Genomic DNA, 19,843 nt, shown 5'->3' with positions numbered 1-19,843 from the left:
CTCCCCAAAACTCAAACAATAGCGCCGATAGATGGATTCCACGTGACAGAGACACAGAGAAACAAGAGCACCAGAGACCGATCGAGCGAGGGACCGAGCAAAATCAGATGGTAGACGCAGCTACACATGCTAAATCCGACGAACAAAAAACCGGTTGCTGGAGGGAGCGAACACAACCGGGCACCGGATATCAATTCTGTACTTTTTTTATCGGGAGAATGCTGTAGTGGATCACAAATACACCTCCTAAATACGGAGAAAATTACATATTTGGGACTGCAATCGTCGCGCTTCGTCATTTTGGGACTCCAAACGTTGACTTCATAAAAACAGGCCTCCAAACGTTGGACTCCTGATTTACATGACATTACATGTATTCGCTCTATTTTCTAATCTATATACGTGTATTTGATACCTGAGTTGACGACGTGGCCATGCCCGAGGGCCCCATGGATGGTGAAAACAGCTCCGACCATGTCGTCGTCGCCGCTCGGCGACTTTGGTCCGCTCACCGAGCGCCGCCACGCCGAGAATGCGCGGAAGCAGCGCAGACGCATCATGATCGCTGCCGGGACCGTCTCCATCATCATCATACTCATCGTCATGGGCAGCGCCGCGGTCATGTACAGCGGGAAGAAGTCATCCAGCGACGGTGGCAGTGGCCACAAGTCTTCTTCCAAGGGCTCGTCGTCGCCAGCCAAAGGCAAGTCCAGCGGTGGGTCGGACTCGGACTCGGAATCAGAATCGGAATCAGGACTCAAAGACGGATATGAAGGCCGTGTCCAAGAGCATCAAGGCGATGTGTTCGCAGACAGACTACACGGACGCATGCGAGAAGAGCCTTGGCAAGGCCGCGAATGCCAGCTCGTCGTCGCACAAGGACATCGTCCATAGTGCCGTGGAGGTGATCGGCGACGCGATCAGCCAGGCGTTCGACCGCGCAGACCTGATCCTGAGCAACGACCCGCGTGTGAAGGCCGCCGTCGCCGACTGCAAGGAGGTGTTCGCAGACGCCAAGGACGACCTCAACAGCACGCTCAAGGGCGTCGACGACAAGGACGGCATCGCCAAGCAGAGCTACCAGCTGCGCATTTGGCTTAGCGCAGTGATCGCGAACATGGAGACGTGCGTTGAAGGGTTCCCCAACGATGAGTTCAAGGCCAAGGTGACGGAGTCGTTCACTGACGGGAGTTCAAGGTCCAGGCGGTGGCACCCAGCATGCCTGCCTGCTTGCCCGGTACAGCCACGTTACATGTCCAGCATCAGTACATAATGACGTGCAAACGAATGAGAGCGACGGCAAATACATGGAACGTGCAAATGAAAAGAAGGGCAAACATGTTAGTTGATGTATCAAATACACGGAGGAATACTACGAAAGGAGAAAATACACAGAATGTCATGTAAATCAAGAGTCCAACGTTTGGAGGTCTAAAAATGGAAGTCAATGGGATGGGAGTTCCAAATATACAATTTTCTCCCCAAATACGTAGGACCCACATGTCATATTGCAACTTTTATTATTTTGTTTTCTTTTCTCTCTCAAGCAGGGTCTCTTCTTCCCCGTCGCTGCCCGCCTCGTCAAAATCCCGCGGCCGCCCCTCCTCCTCGCGGCTGCCGTGCCCGCGCGCTCCCCTCCTCCTCCTCGCGCTGCTCTCGGCCGGTCGCCGCCGCCGCTCTATCGCTCTACAACGGCGCGGGCAAGTAGCAAGCAGCCTCTTCCACAGCTTCTGAAATTAGAAGGAAACACAGGAACGACGGGTAATTCGAGGGAGGAATCTGCCATCCCGTCTCACTGTTCTCCCCAATCTGAGAGCGTTCCCAGGACCTAGGGTTCGTGAGATCCAGCCCCAGGATGGATCCGAACCCTAGAGCTCCCCTCCTCCTCGCCGTCATCGTCCTCGCGCTCGGCGCATCCGTGGTAAAGACCTGGCACGAGCAAAGTTCGGATCTTTGGGTTCAAGGTTTTTTGAATTCAGCTTGTTCACTGGCAAGATTGATGAGGGTCTTCTGCGTGTATCGTGCAGGCGGCGGGCGCCGAGGGCGACGCGTCGGGGATCTCTCTGGGCCGGCGCGCCGGGGTGAGAAATCCCGATTACTTCGCGTAGCAAGAACTCTGTCCGATTGAGGATGTCGTTTTGGTGTCCAATTTGTCAATTTTGATGTCTGATTGGCGCTGGTGGTGCCGTTTGTGCAGGGCTTCTTGCACGGCCTGAAGAAGAAGGACGCACTGGTGGAGGGGGATCATGGGGTGGCCCTTGATGAGGTTGGACCGGGGCTGTTCGATGCGCTCTTCGCCAGCCTCTCCATGATACTAGTCAGTGAGGTACTGATTAGTGGTGTGAGCTAGGGAGGATTTGAGTTTGGGAAATGGCGTCTGTGTAGCTGCTGTCCCACTGCATTGCCTTGGCTGTGAGATTTGGATGTGTGGCTGTGCCTTCAATGGTGGTGCCACAGCACGGGCTTAACAAGCTGTTCAAAATTTTCTTCTGTGATGATGTAGATTGGAGATGAGACCTTTATCATTGCTGCGCTGATGGCGATGCGGCACCCCAAGTCAATTGTGTTGTCTGGTGCACTATCTGCGCTTTACGTGATGACGGTGAGCTATTTAATTGCTCTTTACCTCTATTAATTCCTGTTGCTTATGTACTACACAATGCAAAATCAACTTGGGAGCATCTCATACAAGTTAGAATTAAAAGGATGCATTTTCTAATGCCACTTATGTCGTAACTAGTTTGATCTACTTGTTTCTTTTATACCCTTGGTATATAACAATGTCTAGGTTCAGATATAAATCTATCTGATGCTCAGTATAGAGGTTTGCATTGTCCATATCTTAATGGCAATATTGGTATGTTCCATTTAACTTTGGTGCTTGTGCTAGTATTTAGTTTCATGTATGCCAACTCCTAGTTTTTATTAGTCTAAGCTGTTGCCACAAAGTATTTTGATTCTCTATGCTGCTTACATATTTCGTTTCCCCCCCACAAGGTATTATCAACTGGACTTGGTAGAATAGTGCCCAACTTGATATCAAGGAAGCACACTAATAGTGCTGCTACAGGTACTTAAGTTCTTTTAGTGTTGAATGTTTTTCATATCGTCATGTTGGCAGTTATATTGTATATTACTGATGTAAGCATTATGCAAGTTTTGTGTTATCTGGGGTGAGAAAAAGATGATTATACTTCCCCCAAATTATATGGAAAGAACAGTGATACTCTTCCATTAACATGCACAACTCAATTCATTCAAGATCCTGCCTGAAAAAAAAATCCTTGATCCTTGAGTTGATCATTTCCCTTAATATTATTGTGATGATAAATAAATTCTTAGCACTCGAACTTAAGACAGGCTATTTGCATGGTTTTTAAGTCGTTGCCTAGTTATCGCCTAGGCGTCCAGGCACTCAAAAAACCTGGGTTTCCTCGTCGCCACGACCAAAAATCAGAAAAATGAGAGAGCAGGGGAGGAAGAAGAGAGGAAGAACTGGAGGAGGACCAGGCAAGGCTAAGCAACCATCTCTGCTCCCATTCCCATCGGCTCTGGTTCTTGTGGGCATTGTAGCTTTCTTCACCAGCCACCTTCTGTGACATTGGAGATCTGAGAGGGGCTTTAGAAGGGGCAGCAGCAGGGGATCATGCACAGGGGATCTAGAAGGGGGGTGGCAACAGCAGTGGGGAAGGGGAGGGGAGATCTAGAAGGGGGCGTGACTACGTGAGGAAGGGGAGGGGAGGTTTGGAAGGGGGCGGCACCAGCAGTGGACATGAGAGCGGGATCGGGAGGGAGAAGAGGCACCGGAAGAAGAGCAGTGGCTGTGCTAGATGCTTCACGATAGTTGGGGGAGGACCTCAAGTAGGTCACGCAACATGTCAGGAAGGCTTTATGGGCTGGCTGCTGGGCTGGGCCTTTTTTGTGCCTTGTCCTTCTTTTTTTATTGTTTTCATTTTCCTTTTTATCCCCTCTCCGTGCTGCTGCTTTGAAGTTTCTTATAAATCATATGGCGTCGCCTTGCCTCGCCTTATGATCGCCTAGGCATCACCTAGTCGACTCAAATGAGTGGTTCGCCACGTCTCGCCTTACAGCCTTAAAAACCATGGCTATTTGACCTGTTCCACTTGTGTGAAGATGTTGAATTGTTTTATTTGAACTGAAAATGTACCGAGACACGCTAATGATTGATGTTAAAAACAGTATTAAGTATTTGAAACACCGATCATTAGTTTGACTCTAAACACTTTGCAACTTGAGTGATTTTCACACATCAGGGCATGGGCATGGGGTTTAGGATAGACTGGGACTCCTGGTAGCTGGAATTGCCATGTTTGCATTTGAAATAATTTGGCACACTGATATGTTCTTGCCATTGCTCATGAGTGACCTCTCAAATTTGTTTACCTGCCAGTTTTGTACTTGTTTTTTGGACTGCGGTTGCTGTATATTGCTTGGAAATCTGACCCGAAGGGATCCCAGAAGAAGGAAATGGAAGAAGTACGTGTCCTTTTTCCAATATAGCCGTTGCTTATGCATAGCGCAGCTCATTTGTTTTATTGTATACCATGTTCTTGTTCTGAACATGGGGGGCTTGGAAAATGTCCATTATTGTTTTGGTGTTTGGTTCTACTTGCTAGTCCACTACATCCTTGTTTACCTGCTGTTTTGGACACTTTGCCATCTACTAATATCAATATCATGTGGATACTCTTAAATAATTTTGTGTATGGTCTAAGTACTGGAAGGTTGAATGTGTGCATTCTAGAATGAGAAGCAAAAGAGACACTGAGGGAGGCAGTTCAATGTACTAAAATAGAAACCATCATTGGTTATCTTGTGGAATCTTGAAGTACAAGTTCACTTATGTTTAAAAGAAAACACTATTGAGCCTACCATTAATCACTCAAAAGTAAGAGCATGATACCTGTACTCTGTAAAACTAGCAGCTGTATGAACTGAGGTGCAGGCATACGAACTATAGGTTAAAGCTATTGATGAAAATAAGGTCATGTAAAAGGTCCATTAATTTGCACAACTGGAAAACTATATGCTTATACCTTGCTTTTAAACTTCAATGTATGCTCTCAAAAGTGCTACAGATCTTTTGATGTACTTTTAGTTATGAATTAATGACATATATGCATGTGTGAGCAGGTAGAAGAGAAGCTTGAGTCAGGTCAAGGAAAATCAACCATCCGTAGGTTCTTTGCAAGATTTTGTACACCAATCTTTTTGGAGGTTAGTTTGTTACCTTATGGAAGTTTGTCAGATGCTTTTGTTGCTTCTGTATAAGTCAGTCCACAAATGTATTCTGTATCTGTGATATGTGACTCATTATGAGACAACCTTGGGCTTAACATTTTAACTCTTTATCCTGGTTGCAGGCTTTCATATTAACCTTCTTAGCTGAATGGGGTGACCGAAGCCAAATAGCAACAATTGCGGTAGGATACTGCTCCACTTACTGAAATTCTTTGATGTATCTAACATTGTATTTTTCATCGAGGGCTGTGATACTATAGGAACTTGAACATTCATGAGCAAAAATCTGTATCTCACAAAGTTTATTTACTTCTGTTATCACCATGCAGCTGGCAACACACAAGAATGCAATTGGAGTTGCAGTCGGAGCATCATTGGGGCACACAGTGTGCACATCTCTTGCTGTGGTAGGAGGGAGCATGTTGGCATCAAAGATTTCGCAGCGAACAGTAGCGACAATTGGAGGTGTTCTCTTCTTAGGGTTTTCTGTTTCATCCTACTTCTACCCTCCGTTGTGATGAAAAGGTACTAGCAGCTACTTCCACTTGGATGGTAGGCTTGAACTATTTCATGTCCTGCTGTATGAAACATAGTAACTTCCCGTAGGTTGCTGATCAAAACAAAGATGATGAAGTAGCCCAAATCATTCTAGCACGCCTCGAGTTGTGGGCTCCATGTAATGTACAGACACATTCCTGACAACAATGTCCTCTGCCATGCTGCCTTCAGTCCTTATGTAGAAGCTGTCTCATTGAGAGCATGGCCAATTTTTTATTGCTTGTATCCAAAGTATAACTTATGTATACGCTGCTCCAATCTCTTCACCAAGAAAAAAAATTCCCTATCATTGTTTGCTTGTCTCTAATATTACATTTTCGTCTCTTAGCTTTGTTTCTAGATGGCTGAAAGGTGCTAAAATCATAGGCTTCATCTGGGTCCTCGTTGGTCAAAGATTCAGTTCTTGCTTCCAGGCTTCTTGAACAAAAGAGCTTATTGTCGAATTAAGCGATGTATGCCACTTCTGTAGTGGACAGCTTGACCAAACAAGGTGTAATCTTGCCTAGCAGAAATTATTAGCATCCCAGCCCAGGACGTTCTGTACGGGCGGCACAGAAGCAGATGTGATTGAATGCCATGTTTGTCCTGGTAGTTACATTCGCCCCATTTTGTCATGAGGTATTGTGTACTGGTGGTCACCGTGGTCCTTTGCTATTCTGTTTTGCTTTGCTGTGGGCAGTGTCAGGGCCTGAATACACTTGCCATTATGTTGGATTCAAGTCATTGCAATCTTATGTTGATTTATCTTCTTCGTTCGTGAGTTGGTGCTTGATAACAGCAATTCTTTTGTCGCTGTCATATACTCTAGGTGCTTATCTGAAGATAAGATGGTTTAGTTTGCACTACGCGTTTAAGGTGTGTTGACAAGGTCATATCTAAGCACCGGTTTATGTATAGAGTTTAACTTTTATGTGTGTTTAATGATCTAGCAGTCTTCTCTTGCGCAAGTACTCACGCCTAAGCACTATGCATTGTACATGGCGTAACACCAGTACAAAACTCTTTGCGTTGTGTGACTGGCAAATCTTCACTTTACGAACCTCCCAAGATAGACGTGTCCATTGCATTTTAACTTTGGGACAATGCCGGTATACTCGCTCTCTTCCATTACAAATAAATAATAATATTTTTTCTATGGGAAGCGCTACCCACCGCGTGTGCATGCGGATAGAGTCCTGCATGCACGCCTCTTCTTCCTCACCCCCTTCTTCCTTGTCCTGCCCGCCTCATTCTTCCTCGCTCTACCCGACTTTGGCCGTGCTACCCGCGCCGCCTCCTCCCCCACGCCTCCTGATCAAGCGACGCGCACCCTCGCCCCTGCCTCCACCACCTCACACCGCCCTGGTGCCTACCAGCCCGTCGCCGGCGGTAGGGGCGGCCGTGGAGCTCCGGTGAGACCTACCGCCGGTGACGACCTCCTTCCCCTCCCCCTCCCCCCTGGCTCCTCCCGCATGCGGCCATGGTGAACTCCAGCGAGCTTTCCCGAAGTCCGGCCATGGCGCCCGCGCCCCGACCTGGCCTAGCCACCGATGCCGCTATCGTCGCCAGCTCCCCTAAACCGCCCGCCGGCCACCCCCACTGCCCCCAGCCGGCCCCTTCTATACCCGCCGGAGTTGGAGAAGAAGGGGGCGGCGCGGCTCACCAGAACCCTAGGCGCCACCGGAGTTGGAGAAGGCGCGGGCCGGTGCGTGGCGTGGCGAGTGCGCAAACGCGGGCGACGCGGCTCGGACGCGTTGGGGAAGAAGGCCCATCGGACGACCACATCCCCGGCCCTGCATCCGACGGCAGAGTGTGCATGCCGAGACTTCTGAGAGTGCACGCTCAGAAGTTAGCGTTCCCGTTGAAAGGATCAAGATGCCCAAGAGGGGGGGGTGAATTGGGCTAATTTTAAATTTCTTTGCAATAATTAAATCCAACGGTTAGCCCAATTAACCCTTTGTGCGTAGAAAGTATTTCTAATGTTCTACCACACAAAAAGTCTTGCAACCTAAGCTCCAATCCTACTCTAGCATGGCAATTCTACGAATGTAAAGACAAGTATTGAATTGCTCAAAGTATATGCTCAAAGTAAAGAGAGAAGGAGGAACGCGACGATGTTTTGCAGAGGTATCAGAGAGTCGCCACTCCCCACTAGTCCTCATTGGAGCACCCGTGCAAGGGTGTAGCTCCCCCTTGATCCGCGCAAGGATCAAGTGCTCTCTACGGGTTGATTCTTTGACATTCCGTCACGGTGAATCACCCACAACCGCTCACAACTTGAGTTGGGTCATCCACAAGCTCCGTCGGATGATCACCAAGCTCTCAATCACTACCAAGCCATCTAGGTGATGGCGATCACCAAGAGTAACAAGCATGAACTCTCACTTGACCACGACAAGCCTAATGAGAAGGGTGGATGCACACTTTGCTACTCTTGATCTCACTAATGAGGGATCTCTTTGGGATTCTCAAATCTCAATCACCTCACTAGGACCTTACTCCTCTTGGCACTCACAAAGACGTTTCTCAACTGTTGGAATGAGCAAAAGTACCCCCACACATGAATGGAGGAAGTATTTATAACATGGGCTGAAAAACAAACCGTTATGTGCCTCTGCGGGGTGACCGGATGCTCCGGTCATGTTGATCGGATGCGCTAGTCAGTTCACCCTGAATTCTAGTGATCAAATGGTGACCGGACGCGTCCGATCGTGATTTTCCCTCTCTAGAACCTTACTAGAGTCGACCGGACGCTGGCCCTCAGTGTCCGGTCACTTCACCTCTCAACGTTCGGTCACTTCCAGACGACTTCACCTTGATCAAATGAACTAACCAGACTCTGCACCAGCATCCGGTCACACTGAAGCCAGCGTCCAGTCAGTATTTGACTCTCCATTTACTTTCAATTTTCGATCGTACGTGAATGAAGTTTGCTCCAATGGATCTAAGGGCTTTTTAGGAGCTACCTAGTGCTAGGTTTAGCAAGTGTGCACCACACCTAACCCACTAGACTCACCTAGCCCAAGCTACCCATCCATACCCCCCTTAATAGTATGGCCAAAGGAAAAACAAAGTCCTAAACTACTCTAAAAGCTCGTTCGGTTGGTTGAGAAACCAACCGGATGTCACTGTGCGCGGATGAAAAACACTGTTCACTCTCTCACAAATTCCTCCAGATTCATCCAGATATCTCCAAATTCTTCCCAGCGAATAGGCCCTAAGTGTCTCTTCAACACCAAATGACACTTAGAACTAATCCATCCTTAACCTTGTCGTCCATCCTTTGAAAATTGAAACGATTTCCATCGTAGGGGCATGACCACCATGATAGCCCAATCGATCTCCATTACCATGACCTAACTTAATTGCCTCTACAAAACACACGTTAGTCATAGTAATCACGTATTGTCATTATCACCAAAACCCAACTAGGGGCCTAGATGCTTTCAATCTTCCCCTTTTTGGTGATTGATGACAATACCACCTCGAGTATGTGAAAGTGTTGAGGTTTTTAACATGCTTGGTTCATATAAGCTTTTGACAATAAGAACAAAAGAGTTAGGCAAGCTTATATGACCCAAGCCAACATGATGTACTCAAAAGATATGAAATAAGCATGAGTACAAGTAATAAAGCTCATTTGCATCGGAGTAAAACACGGAAGTAAAGCAAATGAGCATAGCACAAGTGATATGACATATAAATTATTCAAAGTAGAGAGCACACATGTCATATATCACGATCACGTAGATATCACTATCACATAAATGTAGTTTGATGCATAAAAGGAAACACACAAATGCATAATAGTGTATCACACATAAAACTCCAAATGTAATAGATAATCTAATAGATAAACTAAGCACCCCCTAGATATGTCGCTCCCCCTAAGACTAACATACTTGATCCCTCTCCCCCTTTGGCGTCAAACACCAAAACCTAAGGGTCGGTCGGTGGGGCTGCAGCGGACGAGTCGAGCGTTGAGGTACGAGGAGCAAGCTGGAACTGAGTGCCATCATCATCTGAACCAGAGCTCTGAGCAGTCTGACCCTCTGTAGCTGGAAGCGACACTGAAGCGGTCTGGGTTGGATCAACAACTAGAGCTGCTGTAGACTGTGCAGGTATGACTGGAGCAGCCGGCTTTGATGATGCCACTAAGGAAGGAAGCGTCTCTGTAGTCCTAGTAATAGGTGCAACTATCGAAGGACCTGGGACATGCAAATATGGTGGAGTAGGCTGCCCAGTCAACTCACTGAAAGTTGCTCCAAGACTCCTAGAGACTGAGGTATCTGGCACTAGTAGCGAGGAAGTCTAAGCCGGTGTGAAGCTCGTCTGAAGATGTGTGAACTACAGGGCTAACACTAGCGAGGCAAACTACTGGGACACCTGCTCTATCGGTGAAGCAAACTATGTTGGCGACTATCCCTGACTCTGAAGCCCACTAGGCTATAAAGTTAGAGTCATAGAAGTGGTGGCAAGCTGACCAAGCTAGGGTGAAGGCTGTGGCGATGGAACCCCAATAGCTGTCACTACATGCTGCATAAATCCAAGGAGCTACTATTGCATGAGGAGCTGCTGATGATGGATGGCCTGCTGCTGCCGCTGAAACTCATCCTGCCGAGTCTGAAACTGTGCAAAAGTGGCGGCGGTCTCCTAAGCCTAACGAGCCTGATCCTGCTTCACCCGCTCAAGTATGGCAAGTAGAGCGGGGTCTGTCTACGGTGCAGGTGGAGCTGAACTAGAGCTACCAGCCTCATGGTCATGTCGACATGGAGGCATCTAAGGAATGTCTTGGTAGTCCTCATCTGAGCTGTCACTAGGTTCGCTCTTGACCATCCCCTCCTGCTGAGCATCAAGCTGCTCCTCCTCTATAGCTACTATGCCCCTGAAAGTCTCATCCTGCTGAGCTATAGTCTTTGGCACCTCTAGACATCGGCTCGGCTGGCTAGGTGTCCTCATTGCACTATATCGGATCATCTGAGTCATGTTGTATGCAGGGAACTCTGTAGTAGCACCACTGTACTCTATCAGCATCTCTGGAGGCCTCACAGTAACTACCCTGTGGGTCAAGAATGTAATCCAGTGAGCATACAGCAGCTGCCTGTGACCCCTGAACCCCTCTACAATAGTATCCTCCATCTCTGATAGAAGGAGATCCCAAATGTCAAACACTGTTTGTTGCATCAGAGAGTTCAGTAACCATAGCTGTATGCGAGTCAAGCCCTCGCGATACCCCATCCTCGGAAGTAGTGTCCTCATAATGGCATCAAGCACTCTAGCGGTGGGAGTGAGATCATTGGGTGTCCTGCTAGATCCCTCGTCGAATGGCTCTATGAAGTAGTGGCGGACTAGATCTGTAGGTGGCACCATACCACCATGAGGGAGTCTGGGGGGCGCTGTCTGTCCATAGCAAACCTCATGTAGCCGGATGGGCTACTCCTGAAGCCTGAGTATCTCTCTGACCCTAGTGCTCGTTAGCCTGTAATCTCTGTCACTAAATGCAAAGTGTATAAATCTATGCTGTGGGTCAATCTAGAGAGAAGCATGGAACTCACGAACCCAAGATGGAACATATAAGCCTATTCGTCCAAGTAAATCTGTCAGCCCTGGCAGGTAAGATAGGCAGGGGCGAATGTGCTCTCTAGCTGCTGCTACAATGGTCTCAATGTTACACACCCTCTGAGATCTGAATATAGCCCCACTGTTAAGATATGCATTATAAAAATCTTTCTGTAGAGGTGTGTAGAAACCCTCTAAAGCACGCTCATCCCACCTCGGTGGAAACCACTGCTCAAAGTCCATAAATCTGAGCTGCTGAACCTGCTTGGCTGTGGTGGTCCTCAAATCCAAGTGAGTCACTAGAGGTGGACCCTGTGGTTTAGGCGGTGGACGTGAACCCCTCCGCTGGGTCCCTGACCTCGGAGTGACTGGAGCATGGGTATGACTAGAGCAGCGAAGCTATGGCTGAGGTGCCTACTCTGTCTCCATGGCCTCCTCTCCCTCCTAAGTCTGCTCTACTGGCTGTGGCTCCTGCTATGACTCCCCCCTGAGGCTGACTCTCATCCAAGACAACTCACCGTCCCACAACCATGACAGTCCCAGCTGGACCACCATGACAGCACTCAACCTGCTCAAGTGCAGCCCTCGTAGATGGAGAGAGCTGATCTACGATCTGGACTCCACTCCTAGCACCTCCTGCCTCTGCGCGCTTTGCTGCTGCTACAGCTACGGCTGCTCTAGCTATATCTTCATCTGTATACTTTCACTTCTTTGTTGCAAGCTTCTTTGTTGCCTTGCCTTTTGGATCTATAGGCTGGCGAGGCAGGGGCCTCGGATCCTCATCACCGGGACCACCTCCAACATTCTTGACACGAGCCATCTGATGGATCTAAAAAGAACAACTGCCGCTGACGAAGATCAACAGCCAACTATCACTTCCGAGGCTTGGCCTCGATCCGTACTCGCGAGCTTGGCCCCAACTTGATTGACAACTACAAATAGGACCACAACGGCACCGACTCGCTGCACGATAGAATAGAGGGTATACAAATAATTTTAATTATTCATCTAGAGATACGAAACCCTAGGAAAGCAAGCAATTAGATGTGAAATTAGAACCGAGGGCTTGCTACCTGACGAACCGGTGAAACGACAAGAAGAGGAACAGATCGGGGGACCACCGGGTTAGCAATAGGTGATTAGGGTTCGGACGAAGTGCGGTGGCTGAGCAATGCAATGTAGGGCAGTGGATTAGGGCACGGGCGAGTAGGAAAGTGGCTCTGTTGCTTGTGATGGTAGGGCTTAGATCGGATGGCGGCGCTGGTGCACGGAGGTGACGCTGGTTAGGCGGCGTGGGCAGGGCACGGTGGCATGGCTGCGGGCAGGGGAGGCGCAGGGACGGCATCGTAGGCGTGGCGTGGAGAAGCTCAACGATGCAGGAGCAGGGCGAGCACCGTGGCACGGCGGCTCGAGCAGGCGCAGCAATGATGTGGAATAGGATAGGTCGACCACGTGCGCGGTGATTTATAGTGGCCCCCATGGAGTAGAATAGGAAATAGAGAAGAGAGTTCAATTCCCGCACGTTTTCTATTGACCGGATGCTCCGATGGCAGCGATCGAACGTTGCCACCCAGCGTCTGGTTGATTCCAGAGAGGTCCAAAACCCCTGGAATCACGACCGGACGCGTCCGATGAACACCGACCAGACACAGCCAGAGCCCAGTGCAAGCTGCCTTCATCATCTTCGATCGACCGGACGCTGGATCGCCATCTGACCGGATGCTAGGAAGACATTGGTTCAGTGTCCGGTCACTCCTTCTCAGCCGTAGTTCACCTCCTGTGAACTGACCGGACGCTGGACATTAGAGTCTAGTGCAGCGTCTGGTCACTCTTTTTCCAGCAAATCTTCAAAGTCTTTGGTGCTGCCTGTTCCCAATCAAGTCCCAACTCCAATAAGATCCAAATAAACACCAATTAGGACTGATATGAGTGACCTCTCTCAAACCCTCAAAATTTTCAAAATATTTTGCCTTAGGCTATAATTCTTTTTAAGAAAATAGGTAATAAGAGAGCAATTGAAGATAAACGACAAAGCAACATTCATGCATATGCAATGCAATACTTGAAAATAAATCTAATTGCTTGTCAAGTTTGATCCAAGGTTAAGCTTCTTCACACGCTTTACGTCGGTTAGCTTAGCCATGTTAGACAAGCCCTATATGCATTACCAAAAATTAAACATGTTGTATATTACAATGCAATGCAAGGGACAACACAAGCTCATTTTTTAGTGAAGTTACTAAAATCAAGAACATTGAGCTCATTCTGCAATCGACAAAAAGTCGCCTCATCTAGCGGTTTAGTGAAGATATCCGCCAATTGATCCTCGGTCCTTACATCTTCTAATGATATATCATTTTTAGCAACATGATCTCTAAGAAAGTGATGGTGGATATCTATGTGCTTGGTGCGTGAGTGTTGAACCGGATTATTTGCAAGTTTTACCGCACTTTCATTGTCGCACAAAAGAGGTACTTTTTCTAGAACTACACCATAGTCTAGCAAAGTTTGCTTCATGTAAAGTATTTGTGCACAACAAGCACCCGTGGCAATGTATTTCTCTTCGGCGGTGGACAAGGCCACACTATTTTGTTTCTTGGAGGACCAAGACACAAGTGATCTACCAAGCAAATGGCACCCTCCGGATGTGTTTTTCCTATCAACTTCGTAACTGACATAATCCAAATCGGAATAGCCAACTAATTCAAATATAGCTCCTTTGGGATACCAAAGGCCAATGCTTGGTGTGTGCTTAAGATACCTAAGGATTCTTTTAACGGCAATCAAATGAGTTTCCTTAGGATTAGCTTAAAATCTAGCACACATACACACACTAAACATGACGTCGGACCTAGATGCGGTTAAATACAACAAGCTACCAATAATAGAGCGGTAGAGAGTTTGATCAACCGTGTTACCTCCCTCATCTAGGTCGAGATATCCATTAGTTGGCATTGGTGTCTTGATTGGCTTACATTCATTCATCTTGAATCTCTTGAGAATATCATTTGTATATTTCTCTTGAGAGATAAAAATCCCTTCTCTCATTTGCTTGACTTGAAAACCAAGAAAGAATGTAAGCACTCCAATCATTGACATCTCAAACTCCTTCGACATCAATTCACCAAACTCTTTGCAAGAATCTTCATTTGATGATCCAAAGATGATATCATCAACATACACTTGACAAATGAAGATGTGCCCATCAAGCTTCTTGGTGAATAGTGTGGTGTCGACCTTCCCGATGGTGAAGCCCTTCTCAATGATGAAGTCTCGAAGGTGCTCATACTAAGCTCTTGGGGCTTGCTTAAGCCCATATAATGCTTTGGACAACCTATAAACATGATTAGAATATCTAGGGTCTTCAAACCCGGGAGGTTGATCAACATAGACTAGTTCATTAATAAAACCATTTAAACATGATTAGGATATCTTGTGGCACACTTGATGAAGAAGGTGGATCAATCACTTGTATATCATCTTCATCATCTTTAGGCTTGATGTCTCTAACCGGAATGTTCTTCATAGCCTCCCTCAATGGTTCATCACCTACATCATCAAGATTCTCATGTGCTCCTTGGGAGCCGTTAGATTCATCAAATTCCACATCATATGTTTCTTCAACCACGCCGGTGGCATGATTAAATACTCTATATGCTTTAGACTTTGATGAGTAACCAACAAGAAAACCAATATCACAACATCTTTGAAACTTCCCTAGGTGTTGCCGCTTCATGTAGATGTAGCATTTACAACCAAACACCCTAAAGAAAGAGACGTCCGACTTCTTCCCATTGAGCAACTCATAAGGTGTCTTGCCAAGGAACTTTTGAAGGAATAGGGGGTTGGATGCATAGCATGCGGTGTTGATAGCTTCCACCCATAGAGCTTTGGGGGTGTTGTACTCATCTAGCATTGTTCTTGCAAGAGTGATCAATGTCCGATTCTTTCTCTTAACTACACCATTTTGTTGAGGAGTATATGTTGTGGAGACCTCATGCTTGATCCCAACTTCATCACAATAGGCTTCTATGTTTGTGTTGTCAAATTCCTTCCCATTGTCACTTCTAATATTTTTGAGCTTCACTTCAAATTTATTTTGTGCTCTCTTGGCAAACTTGTTGAAGCAAGATGCAACTTCAGATTTGTCATGAAGGAAGAATACCCATGTGTATCTTCAATAGTCATCAACAATCACAAGACAATAAAGATTTCCTCCCAAACTCTTGTATGTTGTTGGTCCAAATAAATCCATGTGAAGGAGTTCTAGCACTCTTGTGGTTGACATGAAAGCTTTGGTTGGATGAGTATTTGTAACTTGCTTGCCAGCTTGACATGCACTACAAAGCTTGTCCTTCTCAAACTTCACATCCTTCAACCCTCTCACCAAATCATTCTTCATTAGCTTCTTGAGTGAACTCCTCCCAACATGAGCAAGTCTTCTATGCCATAGCCACCCAAGTGTTGTTTTGGTGAATAGGAAAGTCTTCAAATTTGCATCTTCGAAGGTGAAATCCACTAGATATAGGTTATTGTATCTAAATCCTTTGAATATCACTTGATCATCATCCTTCTTAGATACAACAACTTTCTTCTCGGTGAACAAGCATTGGAAGCCAAGATCACACAATTGTCCAACAGATAGCAAGTTGAAGCTCAATGAAGCAACATATAGCACATTTGAGATAGAATGATCATTTGATATTGCCACTTTGCCCAATTCTTTAACCTTGCCCATTGAATTATCTCTAAATGTGATTCTTTCTTGTCCATCTACTTCTTCATCTAGTGAGGTGAACATACAAGGATCACCAGTCATATATTGTGTGCAACCACTATCAATAACCCAATGACTTCCACCGGTCTTGTAGTTCATCTACACACAAGAGATCAAGCTTTAGGAACCCAAACTTATTGAGGGCCCTTCACCTTCTCAACAAGTGACTTTGCAACCCAAATTTTCTTTGGCCTATTCTTGTTGGGAGGTCCTAAGAACATGACTTTTATCTTCCCACTAGAATCCTTTCTAAGCATGTAATGAGCATTGAAGGCAAAAGATCTAGCATGCTTGGGCAAGGGTTGTGGTGGTGGAGTTTAGCACTCATGGGCAAAGTGACCTTCTTGTCCACACTCAAAACATCTCTTTGGCTTTCTTGTGTTGTTGTTGAGCTTGAGCCTTCTTCTCTTGGTTTGCCAAATACCCAATGCCACTTCTACCCATCTTCATGACGGTGTTCATAAGTAGCTCACTTTGTATATACTTGCCTCTTGTGAACTTGCTCAATCCAATCTTGAGATGCTCTTTCTCCAATTTGAGCTTCTTGTTTTCTTCCTTGAGAGCATCATTGTTTTTCTCTTCCTTGAGCTTCTTGTTCTCTTCTTTGAGTTTCTCATTCTCAAGGATCAAGTCACCATCATGATCAAGAGTTTCTTGCACAATAGTGTTGTGGCTTTTGATCTCTTCAAGATCTTTCTTGAGCTTTTTATTGTCATTCTTGAGCTTGACAAACTCATCATAATCATCGGCCTCAACCACTTGCTTGCCCTTGCTACTAGAACTTTGCTCAATGCTCTCAATGATCAAATCATCACATGATGTAGCTATATCAATCTTAACAACATCGTTAGTAGCATCATGTGGCTCATTGGATAAGAATTCTTGAGCAATAACAAGATTATTATGATTGATCTTTAGAGTTGTATATTCTTCTTTTAGCTTGTTATGGCTAGTGATGAACTCATTGTGTATCCTCTCAAGTTTATCATGTTTATCTCTAAGCTCTTTCTTAGAAGATTTGAGCTCCTTGAGTTTAGATGATATAGCATCATTTGCTTCTCTAAGCTCAATACTAGCCTTTTCCGCCATATCACATTTTGCTAAAAGTGAATCATTCTTAGCTTCTAGCTTTTCATTCTTAGCTCTAGTCTTTATAATGATCTTAGTGTATTGTTTTAGCAATCTAGCAAGATCATCATAAGAAGGTGATTCATATTCATCATCATCACTATCGCTATCATCATTACAAGCATGTTCATCACCACTACTATCATCATCATTTGATACCTTGCGTTCACCCTTGGCCATAAGGCATAGGTGTGTAGAAGATGATGGTGGTGGTGGCGGTGAAGATGATGAAGAGTCAATAACAATGGCGGCCACCTTCTCGTTGTCACTATCATCATCGGATGAGCCACTAGATGAATCAATGTTCGTGAGCCAATCACCGACGATGTATGCCTTTCCACTCTTCTTCTTCTTCTGGAAGTCTTTCTTCTTGCCATCTCTCTTCTTGTATGGCTTGTTTTTCTTCTTCTTCATTACTTGAGTCATCTTTCTTGCCCTTGTACTTGTTCTTGAACTTGTCTTTCTTAGGCTTGGTGCATTGGTGTGCTAGATGACCAAGTTCTCCACAATTGTAGCAATCCATCTCGGATATTGGCTTCCTTCTAGAGCTAGTGAAGAACTTTTTCTTGCCATTGAACTTGATGCCACTCTTATTGAGCTTCTTTAGCATCTTGGCGGTTTTTCTCACCATGAGAGCAACACTTGCATCATCAACTTCATCATCACTTGAGCTCTCATACTCAAGTCTTGCTTTGCCCTTCCCTTGGCTAGCTTTGAATGCTAAGTCCTTTTCTTTCTTCTTTGTAGAGGATGAGCCATCTTGAGGTGTGATGTGCATGTACATCTCATGAGCATTGATCTTTCCCAAGATTTGTGTCGGTGTGCGATGGAAAGATCACCTTGATGAAGCACGATCATAATATGCCCATATTTGTCAATGGGGAGGACACTCAAGATCTTTCTTACAACATCGGATGGTTGCATTTGAGTGAGTCCAAGCTCATTGACTTCCTCTATAAGAACATTCAAGCGTGAATATATTTCATTAGCACATTCTTTAGGAAGCATCTCAAAGGAGTTAAGCTTTTTTATGACAAGATGATAGTGTTCCTCATGCTCACTCTTCGTTCCCTCATAGAGCGCACAAACATCCGACCATAGTGCATGGGTGTCTTTGTGGTTCCTCACCCGGTTAAACACATCTTTGCAAAGGCTTCTAAAGATGGTGTTTCAAGCCTTTGCATTCCATTTCTCGTAATTCACCTCATCGCCTTGTTGGTTAGTAGCATCCCAAGGTTTTGGGAAGCCTTGTGAGGCGGCTCTAAGTATTCCCACATCTAGAGCTTCTAAGTATGCCTCCATGTGAATTTTCCAATATGGAAAATCATCCCCCTCAAAGATAGGAGGAGGTCCATCCCCATGAGACATCTTTCTCTAGACGATTAAGCCTAAATACATGAGCACGAGGCTCTAATACCAATTGAAAGGATCAAGATTCCCAAGAGGGGGGGGTGAATTGGGCTAATTCTAAATTTCTTTGCAATAATTAAATCCAACGGTTAGCCCAATTAACCCCTTGTGCCTAGAAAGTGTTTCTAATGTTCTACCGCACAAAAAGTCTTGCAACCTAAGTTCCAATCCTACTCTAGCATGGCAATTCTATGAATGTAAAGATAAGTATTGAGTTGCTCAAAGTAAATGCTCAAAGTAAAGAGAGAAGGAGGAACGCGGCGATGTTTTGTTATGGTATCGGAGAGTCGCCACTCCCCACTAGTCCTCGTTGGAGCACCCGTGCAAGGGTGTAGCTCCCCCTTGATCCGTGCAAGGATCAAGTGCTCTCTATGGGTTGATTCTGACACTCCGTCGTGGTGAATCACCCACAACCGCTCACAACTTGAGTTGGGTCATCCACAAGCTCCGCCGGATGATCACCAAGCTCCTAATCACCACCAAGCCATCTAGGTGATGGTGATCACCAAGAGTAACAAGCACGAACTCTCACTTGACCACGACAAGCCTAATGAGAAGGGTGGATGCACACTTTGCTACTCTTGATCTTACTAATGAGGGCTCTCTTTGGGATTCTCAAATCTCAATCACCTCACTAGGACCTTGCTCTTCTTGGCACTCACAAAGATGTTTCTCAGCTGTTGGAATGAGCAAAAGTACCCCCACACATGAATGGAGAAAGTATTTATAACATGGGCTAAAAAACAAACCGTTATGTGCCTCTGCGGGGTGACCGGACGCTCCGGTCATGTTGACCGGACACGCCGGTCAGTTCACCCCAAATTCCAGTGATCAAATGGTGATCAGACACTAGATAGTGTCCGGTCATCACTGACCAGACACGTCCGGTCGTGATTTTCTCTCTCTAGATCCTTACTAGAGTCAACCGAACGCTAGCCCTCAGCGTCCGGTCACTTCACCTCTTAGCGTTCGGTCACTTCTAGACAACTTCACCTTGATCAAATGAACTGACCGGACTCTGCGGCAGCATCCGGTTAGTATTTGACCCTCCATTGACTTTCAATTTTTGATTATACGTGAATGAAGTTTGCTCCAATGAATCTAAGGGCTTTTTAGGAGCTACCTAGTGCTAGATTTAACAAGTGTGCACCACACCTAACCCACTAGACT

At 46.0% G+C, this 19,843-nt stretch overlaps 2 protein-coding genes across 4 annotated transcripts; both read left to right on the top strand.

Annotated features, from left to right (window-relative positions):
• The first annotated feature begins 474 nt into the window (after positions 1-474).
• On the top strand, positions 475-1,832 carry LOC136480038 (putative pectinesterase/pectinesterase inhibitor 45). Its single transcript, XM_066477711.1, has 3 exons — positions 475-703; positions 816-1,237; positions 1,551-1,832. The coding sequence occupies exons 1-3, from the start codon at positions 475-477 to the stop codon at positions 1,830-1,832; spliced, it is 933 nt and encodes a 310-aa protein (XP_066333808.1).
• LOC136482079 (GDT1-like protein 3) lies at positions 1,540-6,543 on the top strand. 3 transcript variants are annotated; one of them, XM_066479331.1, is made up of 10 exons: positions 1,540-1,921; positions 2,028-2,081; positions 2,198-2,326; positions 2,504-2,602; positions 2,998-3,070; positions 4,412-4,497; positions 5,155-5,238; positions 5,385-5,444; positions 5,592-5,787; positions 6,149-6,543. In XM_066479331.1, exons 1-9 carry the CDS (start codon positions 1,856-1,858, stop codon positions 5,778-5,780), a joined length of 840 nt encoding a protein of 279 aa, XP_066335428.1. In that variant the 5' UTR covers positions 1,540-1,855; the 3' UTR covers positions 5,781-5,787; positions 6,149-6,543. The 3 variants fall into 3 exon arrangements, with proteins under 3 accessions (XP_066335428.1, XP_066335426.1, XP_066335425.1); XM_066479329.1 differs by lacking the exon at positions 6,149-6,543 and adding an exon at positions 5,869-6,106; XM_066479328.1 differs by lacking the exon at positions 6,149-6,543 and having other exon boundaries at positions 5,592-6,106.
• Positions 6,544-19,843: the final 13,300 nt, after the last annotated feature.

Source organism: Miscanthus floridulus, chromosome 9 (genome assembly GCF_019320115.1).
Source record: "Miscanthus floridulus cultivar M001 chromosome 9, ASM1932011v1, whole genome shotgun sequence".
Taxonomy (NCBI): Eukaryota; Viridiplantae; Streptophyta; class Magnoliopsida; order Poales; family Poaceae; genus Miscanthus; species Miscanthus floridulus.
The sequence above is the reverse complement of the archived record's forward strand: the minus strand, read 5'-3'. Positions and strand labels throughout refer to the sequence as shown.